The sequence below is a fragment of the Cololabis saira genome, chromosome 19 (assembly GCF_033807715.1).
Source record: "Cololabis saira isolate AMF1-May2022 chromosome 19, fColSai1.1, whole genome shotgun sequence".
Lineage (NCBI taxonomy): Eukaryota > Metazoa > Chordata > Actinopteri > Beloniformes > Belonidae > Cololabis > Cololabis saira.
The window spans coordinates 10,662,990-10,682,976 of NC_084605.1; the positions used below are offsets into that span (position 1 = coordinate 10,662,990).

A 19,987-nucleotide genomic window follows, 5' to 3' on the forward strand; every position below is an offset into this window, starting at 1 on the left:
AAATGCATTCTTATTCTAAACATGTTCCCCCTTTATTATTGCCAGATAGCATTCATAAACTCTTGTTTATTTTTCACCTAGAAATTATGTTGATTCAATTTGAAGATTTTCTCAGACTTGACAAAGCTCCTGCAGCACTACAAGTAACATTACACAACCATTTTCACAGGCTCCATTGTACTGTAGAAACATGATAAATAAACTATCTTCTATTGCATTACAAGTAAGCAAATATTATTCTACTTTTTTATGTTGGTGATTAATATGTGTAGAAAATGAGAATCAAACATTAAGGTTTGCTTTCTGATTGACTGAGATTTACAACAAACAAAAAAACCTGGCTGTTGAACAAGGTTCACGGTATTGTGTTAAAGGCGAAGGACAGTAAACTAAAAGTTTTGAATGTGTTAAAGCAAAGATGAAAAGGGATGACCGTGATCTCGAGTTCATTCACTATTACTATCTCTTTTAATCTTTCATGGCTGCACACTGTTTTATTGATGGCCTTCGTTTGACTGCCGTTTCCTTTCCAGAAATGTAGACCAGCAATGGAGGAGCTGCGCTACCAGAAGCCAAGAGAAATAAATGTGACCTCATATTGGAGATATCCCAGATGTGGACGTGTGGAATTGCACAGATTTAAATCTGACAGTGCAGAGAAACATCATGCTTCACTTATTCAACCTATTCGGATGTGAAAAGGTAAATAAACAGGAGAGAAATAAATATCCTTTAGCATCACATAGAATCCATAAATGAGTGCTATTGAAGATTTTGTGTGTTTATTTTGGAATATGTTGTGCTTATTCTTATATTAGCTGGCATTTTTTTAAACTGACTTATCTGAAAATGCTAATTACTCTTATGCAAGGTACAACAGAAATGGCTGTTCATTTATTTCCATTTGATAATGCAACTCAAAGCTCAGTATTTATGCATGTTTCTGTCTCCGCACGTTGGTCCTTCTCAGGTCGGGGACCAATATTTGGAAAGCAGAGTGCATACGGTCATGGTTGAGTTTCCTCAAGAGGCGCTGAAAACATGTTTCCTTTAGTCGCAGAGCAAATCCAGACGCAGAGCTGCTCATACTGTTCACTGATACTTTTGTTTAAAACTGCTCTTTGAATCACTTCCTTTTTCTCTCCTAGACACAAGCCACTTTTATAAATAAAACAGATGTTATAAGATTCAAGATTCAAGAATTTTAATTACCATTATGTTTCAGGAACATAACAACATTGCAGTGGTGCTCTAAAAAACTAAAAGCATAAAAAAATAAAGTCATGAACAAAAAAAAAATAATAGAATAAAAGGCATATACAAGGTATAGATATATGTAAATATAGATGCAAACATAGGTACAGGTTCCAAAGAATGTTAATATTGCACTTGTAGTATTAAACTAGAATGGTTAAGAATGTGTGATCTATTGCACTGATTGATAGAGCAGCATGAATGTTTACAGACACAGTATAGGTATAAAGTGCAGTTGGTCTGTAATGCAAACAGTCTTTAGCAGACTAGGAGCAGCAAGTGGTTGTGTGTGTGAGGCTTTGAGCCTGCATGGGGATGGGGGGATGGGGACCAGTGAGTGAGTGAGTCAGCATGGGGGCCAGGGGGAGCTGAGGGGGACAGGGCCGATGGCTTTTGCAGCTCTTGGTGGTTTTGGTTTTTATGAACCTGTGCCTTTTCCTGGACGGCCGCGGTTGCCCTTTACAGTTTCCTGAGGAAGAAGAGTCTTTGTTGGTCCTTCCTCACCAGACAAGAGGTGTTCAGTGACCAGCTCAGGTCACAGGTGATGTGGATGCCCGGAATTGGATGTTGTCCACACACTCTACCACCTCCCCATGAATGCAAAGAGGAGAGTGTTCTGTCTTCATGTAAGTAGGTAGGTAAAGTAGGTCAATGAAATACTTACAGTTTTGGTTCAGAAAATTAATCACGTGAAGAAAACAGGACTGAAACTGTCATTATTTATCTTAGTCAGGTTTCCATTAGCGGGAGTTCTGGCTAGATCAGGGGTCGGCAACCCGCGGCTCTAGAGCCGCATGTGGCTCTTTAGCGCCGCCCTAGTGGCTCCTGGAGCTTTTTCAAAAACGTTTGACCTTTTTTTTTCCTTTTTTTCTTCTTTTTTCCCTTTTTCTTTTTTCCTTTTTTTCTTCCTTTTTCCTTTCCTCTAGAAATTTTGACTTATTTCTTGACATTGTACTTCAACATTAATCTCGACATTTCGACTTTTTTCTCAAAATTTTTACTTTTTTCTCGACATTTTGACTTTTTTTTCTAGACATTTTGACTTTTTTCTCAACATTTCGACTTTTTTAATCAAGATTGTACTTCAACATTAATCTTGACATTTCAACTTTTTTCTCGAAATTTTGACTTTTTTCTCGACCTTTCGACTTTTTTCTCAACATTTCGACTTTTTTCTCAACATTTCCAAGTTTTTCTCGACATTTCCACTTTTTTCTCGAAGTGCATAAGGAAAAAAAAAAATCTTCCCCCAGTTATAACTAATATAGAAACATGCAGCATGTGTTGTCTTCATTCTAAGGCTGATACAAGACTTTTCATTTTTTGCGGCTCCAGACATATTTGTTGTTTGTGTTTTTGGTCCAATATGGCTCTTTCAACATTTTGGGTTGCCGACCCCTGGGCTAGATTCTTCAGGGCCGGATCATTGACGCGTGTCTCCATTACCAGTAATGGCCCTGCAAAACGAACCTTTATGGGGGAAAAACATTCCCGTAGGAGTAGCGGTATTCCAGTTGACCAACAGGAACCTCCTGGCAGGGGGTGTCTGCTAAACAATATTTCTTAATTACGGTCAGCACTCTCACATGAACATAAATCATGTGAATACAACTTATTTGAAACATTTAGAGGAGAAACAATTTTCTACAAGTACATTTGATGATGTTGGAGATTAAAAGAAAAAAATGATAGATGGACCGACCAGTTGGCTCAGGCCTTGTTGGCGTATTATGCCAATGTTGAGGTCCGGCATTTTCTTTCAATCGCTACCACGGCGAAAAAGGGGGGCATTATCAGATCAAGTTAAAACGTTCCAACATTGAACATAATTTGACAGCATGTTTCCTTTAAACCAGTCTCAGAGATTTAGAATATAATATAAAATCGTTCTTCCAATGATAAAAAATAGGCATAGTTTTGGAAAATATTACCAATTAATATTAACACATTTACTAAATATTCAGTCGTCTTGTTTTTATGTTCTAATCCAAATATTACAGACGTTTCCAACAGTGGAGGGAAGACAATGTTCTTTAACCATAGGCAGCTTTGTAGATCTGCCCACATGAAAAATAGGTGCTTCAAACTCTCAACATTTCTAAAAAAAAAACACAATTTCTGTATTTAAATTGAATTCAGACATCAAAAACTCATTAGTTGGATATACGGTAGTACAGACCAAAAGTTTGGACACACCTTAAACACAGTTCATGTTCTCCTTTTGCAGGTCTAAAATGTTCCAATTTATCAGTATGTTTGGATAAGTCATGGCTAAAAAAAAAAAAAAAACAACCCAAAAACGTGGACTCAATAATTCTCTAAAGCAGGGGTCGGCAACCCAAAATGTTGAAAGAGCCATATTGGACCAAAAACACAAAAAACAAATGTGTCTGGAGCCGCAAAAAATGTAAAGTCTTGTATCAGCCTTAGAATGAAGGCAACACATGCTGCATGTTTCTATATTAGTTGGGGGAAGATTTTTTTTTCATTATGCACTTTGAGAAAAAAGTCGAAATGTCGAGAAAAAAGTTGAAATTTCAAGAAAAAAGTCGAAATGTCGAAGAAAAAAGTTGAAATGTCAAGAAAAAAGTCGAAATGTTGAGAAAAAAGTCGAAGTGTTGAGAAAAAAGTCAAAATTTCGAGAAAAAAGTTGAAATGTTGAGAAAAAAGTCAAAATTTCGAGAAAAAAGTCGAAATGTTGAGAAAAAAGTCAAAATTTCGAGAAAAAAGTAGAAATGTCGAGAAAAAAGTCATTGTTGAGAAAAAAGTCAATGTCGAGAAAAAAGTCGAAATGTCGAGATTAAAAAGGAAATGAAAAATAAGAAAAGAGAAAAAAATAAGAAAAAAAGAGAAGAAAAAAAGGATAAAAAAAGTCAAACATTTTTGAAAAAGCTTCAGGAGCCACTAGGGCGGCGCTAAAGAGCCGCATGCGGCTCTAGAGCCGCGGGTTGCTGATCCCTGCTCTAAAGGAAAGCTAAACAATTGAACATGAGAATCTGTGTTCATACACCATCTCCCATTGTAATTAATAGAAACAGAGCCTGTTGCACAGAATGCTTTTCAAAGAGTATGTTTTTCTTTGATGGTGAGTTGAAAGACCTAAAACTACTTGTATTTCTTTATATATCTGTTGGTATCAAAAAGTTAACAAAAATACTGACTGACGGAATTACCAGAACTGGAGAGCCTCACGGATGATCACAACAAGGAAGCACAAAAACTGGTTTTGCAGGAGAAACCGGAAAGACAGGACAGTATGAACTCACAGGTTGACACGGAAGTTTTACAAGAGTGAAAATAACCCACCACACAGGCCCTTAAAGAGAAGCACACAAGAAAACCAACACTAGTAGAAAGTCAAAACTGTAACTGGATCAGTATTCGATTCGAACACACTGCTATAGTTACAATTGTTGGTTTTCAAAGCTGTTCATTTTGATTAACAAAACCACCCATAACTGGTCAAATACCTCAGCAGAGACTCTGGTGTACAAGAACCCCTTGCAGCATCTAATACTCCACAAAGACAAACAGCACAACTTTAGAAAAAACAAGAGACTAAAATATAAAATCAGAAACACAGAGAAGCCATCAGCAGATTTAAAATAAAATAAAATACAGATTTTCAAAATCACAGCAAAACTGAAAAAGTGACATATTACAGAAAAAGAAAATCTAAACATAACACTGAACATACAACAGATCACCGTGATTTCTGTGAAATGTGTTTCCTGAACTGTTTGGCCTAAGGTTTTTATTCCACGAGGAGGGGACTTTTTACATGCAATTGTTTATGTCTATGTCAATGGAATAATTGCTCGGGGGTCATGTTCTGGGTTAGGGTTTGGTCTGGCAGGCAGGAAATATTCTAAACATGAGATCACACATTACTATGTTGTTATTGTTGCTGTCGCTGCTCTCACTCAATGAATGAGAGACTCACGCAATCCAAACCTCTCTTTCGTGCCACAGACCCATATCGTAAAGATGATAACATCCCTTTTTATTTGGAAAGTGGCTAGACAGGAAAATTAGGTAAAGAGAGAGATGGGTAAGGCACTGTCTCCGCCCAAGTTTCCTGTCTATCCATACAAATAAAGGCAAGATAAATGTAAGAGCATTTCCACATGCATAATGTGAAGGGACCTCAAGGGATTGGGATTATGTATTCTTTAGAAAATCACTTATCAATGAGGTTCATAAAAAACCTCTTTTATGAACAGGTAGTATAAGGCATATTTGTGTATTTGAATATGCATTTTAAAATAAAATACTGTTTTAAGCTTCTGACAACACTGAAAAATGTCTTTACACTTCATTGATTGTGTGGATATGTTCCCTGAAGATAAACCAAATTGTAAAAAAGAAAAAAAGAGACATCTACACCTGGTTGCTGCCATCTTGTAACGAGTCCAACTGCAGAGTCGAATGCATTTCTCAGTCCTGACCATCTAATAATAGACCATCATTCATCATTCGTAGAATATCTCTTTAAGATTATTACGGTGTCAAAGTGCTGAGATGTGTCCTATCGTATATATTTGTCAAGACTCCCAGACCCTCTGATGATCTTGAGGATTTGCTCCTTTATTTTAGAATAATAACCAGCAACAAGCACCGGATTCAGACGTGGAGCCATAGCTTCCTGTGTGAGCCATCCCAGTTGGTCGTATTAGTTGGTTTTGTTATTACACTAACACTTCAGTTGTGTAATATTTCATCATCCTCAATAAACATTGTGAAATCATCCCAAAACACTTCAGCAGTAATATTTGACATTAACTTGAAGTGAATGTTTGCTTTGTATTTTTTTCTGCCAACATAATCTTCCTCTTCAGTCCAAATTCTAAACTTGGGAGCCAGGAAGCTTTTATTGTTATGCTCGTTTTCTTCATCTTTGAGTTCAATCCACAGACCTGCTGTATTGTTTTAATGTTCGACTAAGAGCTGACTTACATCGAAATTCAAGCATATTTGCAGAGCCGGTTTTGAACCTTCTCAGTCTTGAACGCCAGAGGATTCAGTGCTTTGTTCAGTATTGCATACAAACTGGTGATTTAAGCTTATTTTCAGGGAAAATGTTGTTTTCATTGTCTGCAGGATATTAAGCATGGAAATCCTGGAATCTAAAATCTAAACAGTGGTTTCCTGGTCGAAAGCCAAAAAACTAAGCGCTCAGATACTTAAAGATTCTTAAAGAATTGTTCAGCTGCCTTTCTTCACGTGAAGTATTATTTCTTTATAAGCTTATATGGAATTAATTACTAAAAGGAGCCCTCCACCAAAACATGATCTTTCCAGGAAGCTTTTTGTTGACTTTAAGAGTCCAAAGGTGTATTTTTGCTTGTGTGTTTCCTTTTTTCCCTGTAAACCATGATCAGCAATATTAAAATAATAAAAGGCTTGCAATATTTCAGTTGATTTGTAATGAAATCCAGAATGTATGACATTTTTGTTTTTGTAATTGCATTACAGAAAATCACAATATTCTAATTTTCTGAGACAGTCCTGTAGGAGCAAGAAAAACAAAATGTACAGACTGAAATAACTCACAAGTGAGAACATTTTTTGAGCCATCAGATTAAATGTTAATCCATTTCTTGTACTTGCTTTATGATTATAGCTCACCGCTCAGTGGCTCTTTCAAGACCCTCCCTTGTCCCTCTCTCAAATTACAGAGTGGGCTGTAAAGAAAGTTGTGGGCAAAAGTGGACAGTCATACGTAACTGGAAATGTTACATAAAGGCACTTTAGTCTAGCTGTACTAGTTCCAGTTATTGCAGGGAGATAAGCACTCAGACAGCCAGGTTGCAAAGATAGAAAGACGGAGAAAGGAAAGACATTTTGAAGTGTCTGAAGCACTTACACTCTGGCTGGGATTTTAGGAGTTATTAGTTTTGTGTGAGTCTGCTAAACTAACAGATTTTTTGCGTTTTGATTCAGATTTTGGAGAGGAGTTACACCAAAAACCACAAGAGATCCAGAGGAAAGATTCCTGGAAAGCAAGTAACAACAGGAGGAGACAACGATGGCGTAACAAGGAAGTATGTACAATGACTGTGGGCTTGTAAGCCAGGCAGGAAATCATTTTTCTCACAGTTGGAATTTAAGGCGTAAAGAATCACATCAGCTGTGGATGTTGACATAACCAGCGGAGAGAGGAGCAGCTGAAGTCAGAGCCTCAGGAAGAACCACCATACTGGCCTTGCTGGAGCTGCTATACAGTTCAAGTTTTTCCTTCTGGATTTTCATTTTCCTCAAGTGAGTTTTTGACAATGTCAGAAGCGGGAGAGTTGTCCTATAAGGAGGCCATTGAGAAGGCCAGCTCCTCCATCACTCGCTTCCCTCTCATCCATATCAGAGGAATTCCGCTCATGTGCCACATCGCCAACAACTGGGACTCCATCTGGGATTTTCGTCCTGACCCATCAGACCTCCTCATTGCCACCTACCCTAAAGCAGGTACTCAAGACACGCACGCACGCACGCACGCACGCACGCACGCACGCACGCACGCACGCACGCACGCACGCACGCACGCACGCACGCACGCACGCACGCACGCACGCACGCACGCACGCACGCACGCACGCACGCACGCACGCACGCACGCACACACACTAAACCTCTGACTATGTGCCTCATGTACTGTAGTAACAGTGGTAACAGTAACAGTTACCACCTGTGGCTCTTTAAACCACTGATTTTGTGTATTAGATGTAGTTACTCTGCAGTTTATCTCCAATTCACAATGCAAAGTCATCTCAAGAAAACAAGTTCAATGCAGTCCAACTAAACATAATTCAATTATAATTGTGTTATGTTCAAGTTAAATCCAATTTGTCATGATAATATTAATGATCCAATTACAGGACTGTCTCAGAAAATTAGAATATTGTGATTTTCTGTAATGTAATTACAAAAACAAAAATGTCATACATTCTGGATTCATTACAAATCAACTGAAATATTGCAAGCCTTTTATTATTTTAATATTGCTGATTATGGTTTACAGCTTAAGAAAACTCAAATATCCTATCTCAAAAAATTTGAATATTCTGGGAATCTTAATCTTAAACTGTAAACCATAATCAGCAATGTTAAAATAATAAAAGGCTTGCAATATTTCAGTTGATTTGTAATGAATCCAGAATGTATGACATTTTTGTTTTTTTAATTGCATTACAGAAAATAAAGAACTTTATCACAATAATCAAATTTTCTGAGACAGTCCTGTATTTCTTATTCAGACCGGTTCAATCCTTATTCTTTGAAAAGCATCCCATTGAAAGAAAAAAAAAACGAACTAATTAAATGGAATCTTCATTTTAATTTAGTTGCCTGTCATTGGCAAGCTCTCGGCGACAGTAGTGAGGAAAAACTGAAAGAGGTCCAGGCCCATAAAGAGCGGGATGGTTTAGAAAAGATAAAGCATTTATATTTAAAAAAATTGGTAGTTTCATGAGCTTTTCAGCCTCTCCAACGACTCCGGAAATGTCTTTAAACCACTGTGGTTTTAGCATTTTCCCTCTTTTGCAATAAAATGTCCTTGCTGTTGTAATAACCTGTAAGATTTCAAGTTCCATAAATTTGTCTGTGTCATCCAGAACAGTTTCTGATGAAAATTGTCACCTAATTTTATATTTGTTCTCCTCAGTTTGGTGAGATTAAGTACACTTAAAGTATCCTTTTCATTAATCATAATGTCCTTTTCTCTTTGGGACACTAGGAACCACATGGACCCAGGAGATAATTGACCTTCTTCTTCACAATGGAGATGCTGAGGTCTGCAAACGAGCTCCCACGCCCGTCCGCAGTCCCTTCCTGGAGATCTGCTCCCCACCACCAATTCCGTCAGGTGTGCATTTGTGCCACTGCCACTGTATTCCCAAGATTTCTGTTGGATTTTCCATTCCTGTTCCCATAATACTACAAAATCTACAAATACAATTCCTGGAGGAATGTTTGCATAACAAAGTGTTTGCTCCTTAATAATCAGGGTCAGTGAGAGGGATTAACCCATAAACGATCCCCAGCAGCAGAAGAATGGTCAAAGATGAAAAATCTGAATTCCCTGAGTCTTCGCTCAGTTTCTGGTGGATTTTTAATATTCTCTAATTCTGAAATTAGAGTTGAAATCTTAAATTTGTAAGTATTTTATTGACTGCCCTATAAAGGATCAACATTTTGTATCGGCTTTGCAACCAACAGCTGAAGCATTCATCCACTTTCCAGTATCTACAGTCAGTTTAGTTGGTTAAATAGTTACTACTGCTACTGGTGTCCACCAACCGAGTTGTTTTTCTGCAGTGTATAAGACATGTTTTAGCTAATGGTTGATATGGGGTGTACAGAGATTTTACATCAACAAAAAAATTTTTCAGATGCATTCAAGATTACATCTCTTTTGGGAACGTCCCTTGACTTTTTTAATTCCCAACCTGCATTTCTATGTGCTTGTGTTCCTCCCTTTTTATAGCAGTCAATGTTACAGCAACATGGATATATTATTAAATCGTAAAACAAGCCATGCATTGTTTCAATTAACACAAATTTGAGCTCTTTATGCTAAATGAAGCTAAATGGCTACAGCATTTTGTATAAAGGACAAACAATGGAGTAATCTAATATCTAGCAAAGAACAAACTGGAAAAAGAGAATAAAGTTGCACATTTTACAAAATATCAGTCTGTTGTATTAACTTGGATTATTACAGTGAGCACAAACCCGTCACTGAGCATTATAGGGCTTAAACCAGCCTGATGTCTGCACCAATGGATGGTTACCTCTCATGGATTGTGATGCCAGTGGGTACTTTGCACATTCCTAAAAAATACATTTTAATTGAACAGCTTTCTTTTGTCAAGCACATGCAAAATTCAAAGGCAACTTAAATTGATGCCTCAACTATGTAACAGCTTCTTTTTGGAAATGTGATGTTCTTTTAATGAGCTTGAACGGAAAGAAAATGGGTAAATTAAGGTTAGACAGGATAATTAAGCATCACAGGGCATCATTTCACATTAATAACCCATTTATATGAGACAGCTTGGAAAAGAAGTGTGATTTAAGTCTTTCATACATTTCTGAATATGTGTTTTAGGCCTTGATCTCCTAAAGAAAATGGATCCCCCAAGAGTTATCAAGACACATCTCCCTTTTCAGTTGGTGCCTCTTGGATTTTGGGAAAACAAATGCAAGGTATGACTTGATCTCTGACAGACTGTTAAAAAGTTTGAAATTGGTTTAATTGCCTCTAGGGTGTGGAAACGTCCATGATACAATGCAAGTAAATGGGATAAGAGGTCAGCAATGCAATTCCAAACATAACTGTCACCTCAAATGACCTGCTACTTATTACTACTGTAAATCTGTTTTTCTGTTCCTCCTGGTCATATGTGTAGGCCATCTACGTGGCACGCAACGCCAAAGACAACCTGGTGAGCTACTACTATTTTGATCTCATGAACAAAACGCAGCCTGAACCAGGGACTTTTGAGGACTACGTCGGCAAGTTTATGCGAGGAGAGTGTAAGTAGATTAAATGTTTTCCATGCAGTTATACATAGAATAATAACGGCTTGTAAATATTATTCTACTGAGACTATTGTTTTCACCTCCAGGAGAAACTTATTACACTTCAGTGGCTATGATGAGATTATCAGCACCCTGCATGGTTGTGGAGTGCCATGAATACCAGTCAGATCAAAAACGCCCCCGCACACGTACAAAAGAATTTAAGCAGGATTTTTTTCTTTCGTGTTCCATTGTTATTATGAAACACGATCTTGATTTACTTTTTCAGACACATTGTTTAGCTTGGACATGTTTTTTTAGATAGCTGATAACCAGTTTAGTGCCTAAATGAAGATTCTGAAGTTTAAGAAAGTGTTCATATTATTATATCAGGTACTGTGTAGTGTGTGTACATACAGTATGTATATTTTCATACAATGCACTTTTTTTCATGCACCTGTCGCAGGTCAGTGCACTTATTGAAATATAATAAGTAATTTACTTTTTCACCAGTTCCAAGAGATGTTGTATCATCGTTCCCATCTTGGTTTTGTTTTTCTATCCACAAGTGTTTTTAATCGACCTGTGGATCTTTTGATTGCACCAGGCAGTCGTTCATAATATCTACAGAGGTTTTAAGAATAAGGAGTGAACACAGAGGTGCATTTTGCAGAAGCCAGTGAACTCGGATATGTCTGAGAGGTGAAAAATGAAATATTAAACTCACGCTGGTGGCAGGAAAAACAACTCCAAATGAATGCAAGTTTTATGTGTCTGCACGGATGTGGAAACACTACGCCAATATCGAGGCAAGGATGGTAACAGACTGCCAGTCCAGAGCACCCTGTTTGTGACGTGGTTTGATGCATCTAAAGCTAAATGCATAAGATTGATTACAAAATGAGACGTATAAGTACTTGCAAAAATAGCAGGAAAGTCCTTTGTAAGACTTTTATACATGAGAGTGTATAAAAGTCGTCTCTGACAGTCCTAATCAGATTTTTTGTACATCTAAATCATATCTACATGGAATCTTATTTGGCAGTCTGAAAAGCTAAGTTTTTTTTCTTGAAAATGGGATTCAAATCACATGTGAAGGTGGTTTTGAATGTGATTCGAGTAATATTTGCACAGATGGATTTGCATTATTTGTACTGAGATACCAGAGAAAATACCCACAACAAATAACACAGAAGCATCGGCTGTCTCTCTAGCACTTTCTTATAACTTGATTAAAATATGCACTAATTCCCACATAAGCGATTGAGGAGGAGCCTGTTCACCACTCTCTTGCTTCTTTCGTTTCATCCATTCTAAGCTTGTAGGTTACCTCAGCAACCATATGGATGCTGAGATCCCAGCAAGGACACACATTTGATAACATATTATTTGCAAAACATAACATAAATGGTCAGTCAGAAAGATTGGATTCTGATTGAAAATGCCAAAAAAGTGGTAATGCATGACGCTATAGGGAGGCAAAAGTAATAACCACATAATAAAACTTTAGAAAAATATAAAGTCAATAAACATGTCTAATTTAAACTGACTGTCATGACAGGATATCCAAAACACAAAAACTGGTCGCATTAACTGGTAGGGACCACAAAGAGCAAGGGGACAAAGGGCAGCGTGCCACTCAGAAATACGAGTAGGCTCAGATCAGGAGCCAAAGAGTGACACTCTGGGGTTTATATAAACACAAGGGACAATTAAAGTAGCTTACACCAGTAATCATAATCAAGGGCAATGTTATGGGTTGAACTGAAGGACCCAAATGCAGGAGTTCATGAGTTGGCAGGAGTAAGTAAGTCAAAATTGATTTAGGTAGCACCTTTCAATATGACAATCGCAAAGTGCTTCACAAAAAAACGCAGGACAAAACGTCAAATATAAAAACTACACAAAAGCAAATTTGCAAAGAAGTTCCACAAAAACAACAAAAACTCAAATGATAACTGAATAGACGGGCAAACAGACAGGATAAAAAAACAGGCGGACCAGGCAGTAGAAAAGGAAAGCCAACACAATGTATACTCTCAGATGTAAGACACGGGTGCAAACCATAGACTTCAAAAAAGAATGGATGAAGCAGTATGTCACATGACCCATTGGTTTATGAAGAGCAGTTTTGAAGCCCGCTTTTCTTCGTACGGGGCGCAACTATGTTGCTCAGGAAGCCCATGGGAACACCAGTGTCAAAGTTAGCTGGGACAGCCAGTTCCTTCCCTGGATCCCCACTGAAATATTTACTGAGTGGCCAGCAGGACAGAAGTACAGGACTGTCTCAGAAAATTAGAATATTGTGATTTTCTGTAATGCAATTACAACAAAAATGTCATACATTCTAGATTCATTACAAATCAACTGAAATATTGCAAGCCTTTTATTATTTTAATATTTCTGATCATGGCTTACAGCTTAAGAAAACTCAAATATCCTATCTCAAAAAATTAGAATATTCTGGGAATCTGTATCTTAAACTGTAAGCCATAATCAGCAATATTAAAATAATAAAAGGCTTGCAATATTTCAGTTGATTTGTAATGAATCCAGAATGTATGACATTTTTGTTTTTTTAATTGCATTACAGAAAATAAAGAACTTTATCACAATATTCTAATTTTCTGAGACAGTCCTGTATACAGTGCAACATACACCGTTTAACATGTCCTTGGCGGCGAAATCAAAACGTGACGAGTACGGATGAGGAAGTGATAACGGCTAACCATTCACTGTCAATCAATCATATTAGAAATAAATGTATTGATTTATATAAATTCTCCTGATGGGGTATAAAAAAATTCCCTCCCATCAGAGTTGCCATGAGCGTGACATAAAACAACAGAGATCAAAATCAAAACTTCTCTAAAGTTGGACATTTTAACATAAGAGTCAATAGAGATTGACTCCCTTTGGCAGCCCGGCCCCATCAGTCAGTCGACTAATTGCACCAAATCTTGGTTCTGCATGAGCCTCAATCTGGAATTTAGATGGTTGGTGCTTGATGCAAACAACCAGGATCATGGGATCAAGGGAAGTCAAAAGAAGAACTAAACACACAAGGACAGACTTTCAAAATAAAACAGGGAGTACATAGATCATGACCCATCTAAATCTAAAAGTCCAAAACCAAAACAAGGCAGGGTGAGAGGTGCTGGAGGAGGGACCAGCCAGGACCCATTAAAAACACGACAGGCAAACCGACAAGACGGATCAGGGGGCCTGCAGGAAGGCTGGGCAGAAACAGGAACAGGATCAAAGCCAGGAACTGGACAGGATCAAGACACAGAAGCTGGAGCAAGTGCAGAAGCCGGAAAAGGATCAGGAACAGAGGTCAAATCAGGATCAGAAGCTGGAGTGGCTCCAGAGGCCGAAACAGGAGCTATGCCTGGAGTAAGATCAGGAACAGAGGTCAAATCAGGATCAGAAGCTGGAGTGGCTCCAGAGGCCGAAACAGGAGCTATGCCTGGAGTAAGATCAGGAACACCAACAAAAGCAGGATCAGGAATGAAGACAGGATCAGGAATAAAGCCAGGATCCAGAAAGAAGACAGGATCAGGAATGAAGGCTGGAACTGGTACAGAGGCTAGAACAGGGGTCGGCAACCCAAAATGTTGAAAGAGCCATATTGGAGCAAAAACACAAAAAACAAATATGTCTGGAGCCGCAAAGAATGAAAAGTCTTGTATAAGCCTTAGAATGAAGGCAAATGGCGAAAGGATAAATGTTGAGAAAAAAGTCAAAATGTCGAGAAAAAAGTCGAAATGTTGAGAAAAAAGTCGAAATGTTGAGGAAATAGTCAAAATGTCAAGTGGAAATGCCGAGATTAATGTTGACGTACAATCTCGAGAAAAAAGTGGAAATGTCGAGAAAAAAGTGGAAATGTTGAGAGAAATGTCGAAATGTCGAGAAAAAAGTGGAAATGTCGAGAAAAAAGTCACAATTTCTAAATGTCGAGATCAAAAAGGGAAGAAAAAAAGAGAAAAAAAGGAAAAAAGAAGAAAAAAGAAGAAAAAAAAGGAAAAAAAAGGTCAAACATTTTGAAAAAGTTTTCAGGAGCCACTAGGGCGGCGCTAAAGAGCCACATGCGGCTCTAGAGCTGCGGGTTGCCGACCCCTGGGCTAGAACAAGAGCTGAGGCTGGATCAGGATAAGGACCAGAAACAGAAACATACTTTCAAAATAAAACAGGCAATACATAGGACACAGCCAAGAAAAACAAAGAAAACAAAAACCCCCAATACAACAAAAATTACAGGCAAACACATTTTCAAAGCAGAACAGCATATAGAGCAAAGAGAGTAAAACTCCAAAACCAGAAACACAGTTGCAACTTTCTGTTTTGTATTCTTCTTTTTCTTTCTTTTATTTTTTAGACTTAAGATGCAGACTTTGCTTTGTCGGTCATTTGTTTCTTTCAGGCTTCAAAAAACGACTTTGTTAGAAGGATTTTGATTTTTTTTAAGGGAAGTGAACTAGACTAACAGATTATCAAAATGAATGCCACAGAGAAACACATTTTCACCAAAAACAAACCTCATAAACGTCATAACAGTAAAAGCAAACAAGTATATTATGGATTCATACGTCATCACTTTCAAATCAGTTTCATAGACTGTGTTGAGTGACATGACGCTCAACACACCCCGTGGTGTGCCGGCACATTTTGACATAACACTGGACTGGAATAATATATTTAAGATGTTATCAAAGTAGCCAGTTGCCTTTACGCTACAAGGTTAAATCTGAATTTACAGTGCTGGTGATTTACTAATGCAGTACTAAACCTGAGTGTTGAGAGCTCTTTTTAGAATAATTGTAAAACATTGTCATCTTGAGGAGAGCTGTGCGTTAATGCTGCATTCCTCCTGAATTTCTTTCTTTGCTATACACCACAAACAGTCTAGGGCAGGGGTCGGCAACCCGCGGCTCTAGAGCCGCATGCGGCTCTTTAGTGCCACCCTAGTGGCTCCTGGAGATTTTTCAAAAATGTTTCACCTTTTTTTCTTTTTTTTCCCCTTTTTCTTCTTTTTTTTCTTCCTTTTTTCTCTTTCTTTTCTCTTTTTTTCCTTTTTTTCTTTCTTTTCTTGTTTTTTTTGCTTTTTTCTTCTTTTTTTTCCTTTTTTTCCCCTTTTTTCTTCTTTTTTTCTTACTTTTTTCTCTTTCTTTGTCTTTATTTTCTCTTTTTTCTCTTTTTTTCCTTTTTTTCTTTCTTTTCTTGTTTTTTTTCTTTTTTCTTCTTTCTTTCCTTTTTTTCCTCTTTTTTTTCCTTTTTCCTTTCCTTTTTAATCTTGACATTTCGTCTTTTTTCTCAACATTTCGACTTTTTTCTCAACATTTCAACTTTTTTCTCAACATTTCGACTTTTTTCTCAACATTTGAACTTTTTTCTCGAGATTGTACTTCAACATTAATCTCAACATTTTGACTTTTTTCTCTAAATTTTGACTTTTTTCTCCACATTTTGACTTTTTTTTCGACATTTCTCCTTTCACCAGTTGTCTTAATTCTAAGGTTTATACAAGACCTTTCATTTTTTGCGGCTCCAGACATATTCGTTTTTTGTGTTTTTGGTCCAATATGGCTCTTTCAACATTTTGGGTTGCCGACCCCTGGTCTAGGGTAACGTAATAAAGTCACTACTACAATCCTAGTCAACATGTCATGGTTATTGATAACCAATTGATTAACACATTGTCCAGTTCTCTCAAAAAAAGGCTGTGCAGGAAGATTACAAACATTAACCAAGTGGGGTTTTTTTTGTTTTTTCTTTTAACATCATGGCAATCCAAAAGTTGGATCAATAAACTAATCTTAAAACACACTTTTAGATTAGAAAGCAATACACATGCATGCCAATCATGTACAGCTTTATGGCCAACCCTGTTTCAGTGCTTGGTTTGATAAAAGTGGAAACATATCTAGTAAAATGGCCTGAATTGACGTTTTCTCTCTCTCTTCAGTGTCCTGGGGCTCCTGGTATGATCATGTTAAAGGGTACTGGTTGGAGAAGGAGAAGAAGAATATTCTCTTCCTCTTCTATGAGGACATGAAAGAGGTACGTTAAGATGTGGGACATATTCATCTCATTGACCTGTACCAAGAAACCAGAACCTCAAAGAGAATCTGTGTTATTCGGTCTCGCCCATACAAGCTGCTCTTTAAAGAATCCTTCCGTTCGTTCGTTCGTTCGTTCGTTCGTTCGTTCGTTCGTTCGTTCGTTCGTTCGTTCGTTCGTTCGTTCGTTCGTTCGTTCGTTCGTTCGTTCGTTCGTTCGTTCGTTCGTTCGTTCGTTCGTTCGTTCGTTCGTTCGTTCGTTCGTTCGTTCGTTCGTTCGTTCGTTCATTCTTGTTGACATTACCAAAGCACATTGCTAATTAGACTTAAAAGATTCCTAATTATTTCACTCAGAGAAATTATTTTTGCAGCGTAAATTGGAAATAAATATGTTGAATAAAAAATTTAAATTCAGTAAAAAAAAATATCATAAAGCTGAAAGTGTGACGAGAAAGGTTTGTGTGAAATCTCCACAAATATGTAGGAGTATTGTGTTTGAAGCCCAGCAACAACTAAGTGGAGCTATACTAAGGTTTCTTTTTTCCAGACAAAGTTCCGACTTCTTACCTTCCGTCTGACAGTTTCGGCGGATCTCCCGCCTTCCTCAGAGTGTCAGAAGAAGAAGAAGAAGAAGAAGAAGAAGAAGAAGAAGAAGAAGAAGTCGGAACTTTGTCTGGAAAAAAGAAACCTTAGTATATCTATCTGAAGACATAATGAACACAATACAACTAAGTGGAGCTACTCATGCATCAGCAGGTAACACAGGTGAAATCCCTCCATAGACCACATGGACGGGAGCACACAGACAACAGTTCTACACCTGAGATGCAGAGATGCTCTCACACAATAACATGTTCAGGATTAAGAGGTGCTGCAGTGTCCACACATATAAAAGTCGGGTAGCAGTGCAGAATATGTTCCTGCAGCCACATTTTTTAATGATGCACCTAGGACTATGTTCTGTTTCGACCTCCTCCATCCTCCAAGCTATTCTTTTAAACATGCTGGAGATCTCACATTCTCCATGACAGTTCAGAGAGTAACTGCCTTCTCCCTGCTCTCCTCTTTACTTCTGCTCTACCTCCTCTTCCACCCATCTGGATTTGGGGTCTTTTTTATAAAACGTGGGCTTTGGAAAGTTCAGTCAGCTTCTCCCTTATTAGCAACTTTTCTGCTGTCGTGGTTACAGATGCTGAGAAATTGCAAAACCACAAGCAGATACCTTTTAAGTAGAAGGATGTGAAAATGCTTCAAAAAGTCATTGCCGTCTTGCAAAAAGAAAAGCTTTCCAGAAAATCCCAAGGTGACTTAAATAAAGTTGTAACTTGAACAGAGCTCCTGCAACAGTTTGCCACTAGGTCGGCGCCATTCGCAGACAAAAAACTGTACTAATTGCTAAAACTAAGATAAATTGAACTGATCAGTTTATCAGTTCATTTTATCTCGTATCAATTTATCTTATCCACCCCCCCCCAAAAAAAAAATAGGAGAAAAATACAGTTTTTATAGACATGATTACTCACATGATTGGAATCTGCTGTGATAATGTTTTAATCGCCAACATGAAGTTTACTCAAATACCCAATTTTTAGGGACATGACCTCCTCCAATGTAGCCTCTATGAGTTTGTAATAATTAGGCTACATCTTGTTTTTTTCTGTCATTCTTTGCTTTTTTTCTTTCTTCTTATGGTGTCACCAGTGGTTGATTTCTGTATGAGTATTTGTGGTGAGGTGTTCTCAGTTTTGATGTTTTATTGTTGAGGATGTGTTCCTAACACATATTCCTAACATCACAATTGCTCCTGCAGAATCCTCGGCGGGAAGTGGAGCGTATCATGAAGTATTTGGACTTGTCGGTGTCTGACGAGGTCATCAACCGAATTGTGGAGCTCACGTCCTTTAAGAGCATGAAGGAGAACCCCATGGCCAACTACTCCTGCATCCCATCACCAGTTTTTGATCAGTCCATCTCTCCCTTTATGAGAAAAGGTGCGTCTATCCGTTTTCAAATTAGGATGCTGAGATATGTAATTTAATAACTAAGGAATATAATAATAATAATAATAATAATAATAATAATAATAATAACTAATAATAATAATAATAATAATAATAATAACTAATAATAAGGAAAAGAGACAAAACAAGGATGAGTGTTCTGTGGGGGATTCATATTTTTCATAGGCATTCAACAGAAGAGGGCTGTCAAAATGAATAATCTAGTAATTTACAGTGTAAATTACTAAAAGATACATTTTGTCAGCCCAGTGTACCCTACACTGTGGAGGCTACCCTATTAAAACCTCTTAATTAACTTGATCTCAGCAGTTTTTGTCTCCTCCTGCATTTTAGTACAGCACCATGGCGCCCTCTAGCGGTTATTTTATGTTCTGCACTTTCTTCGAGTTATACAATGAACTCTTCCTGAATATAACTGCATCTAATTATCTGTAATTATCTGTCAGTCACTGGGCGTAAAAATACTTATCTGGATAATTGCAGATATTATTTTCAAGTTTGAAGAATTAACACTTTTAACGGTTCGGACTGTTATCTAGTTTCCAGTTTTTTTTACATTTCACAATATTTTAATTGAGAAAATGTATGATCAATAAGGTAGTGTCTCATGCAGCCTTATGGTCAACAATAGAGGCTTAAGGAAACTTTAAAAAAGTAGAAGAAATACCTCTGTTATTTACTGACCACAATATTAACAGTATAATAAAAATAAATGGATGTTTCTTTTTCTCTTCCCCCCATACACAGGTGAAGTGGGTGATTGGAAAAACCATTTCACACTTGAGCAGTCAAAGATGTTTGATGAAGACTACGAAAACCAAATGAAGGATGTCGACATTCCCTTCAGGAGCCTTATTTGAGGGATTTGGGGGTTTCTAAATGTACCTGCAAACCAAAGATCGATGTACTGACACTGTGCAGCACTTAAATAGCAAAAACACGGTCAGAATATTTGACACGAGCTAAAAATCAAAACGACCAATGAAAAAAAAAAAAAAAAAAAAAGGATTCCTCACTTTTCATGTCTGGATGTTAAACACTGTGATCACCACACTTTATGATGTGTCTATATACAGGAAATCATCCATATACATGTGCAACAGGATGAATAAAAATGCGCTCCACAATGCGAGTATA

The 19,987-nt window shown here is 37.5% G+C and overlaps 1 protein-coding gene across 1 annotated transcript; it reads left to right on the forward strand.

Annotated features, from left to right (window-relative positions):
- The first annotated feature begins 551 nt into the window (after nt 1–551).
- On the forward strand, nt 552–19,982 carry sult1st6 (sulfotransferase family 1, cytosolic sulfotransferase 6). Its single transcript, XM_061708008.1, has 8 exons — nt 552–702; nt 7,198–7,716; nt 8,984–9,112; nt 10,358–10,455; nt 10,659–10,785; nt 16,736–16,830; nt 18,640–18,820; nt 19,598–19,982. Exons 2-8 carry the CDS (start codon nt 7,530–7,532, stop codon nt 19,708–19,710), a joined length of 930 nt encoding a protein of 309 aa, XP_061563992.1. The 5' UTR covers nt 552–702; nt 7,198–7,529; the 3' UTR covers nt 19,711–19,982.
- The last annotated feature ends 5 nt before the right edge of the window (nt 19,983–19,987 follow it).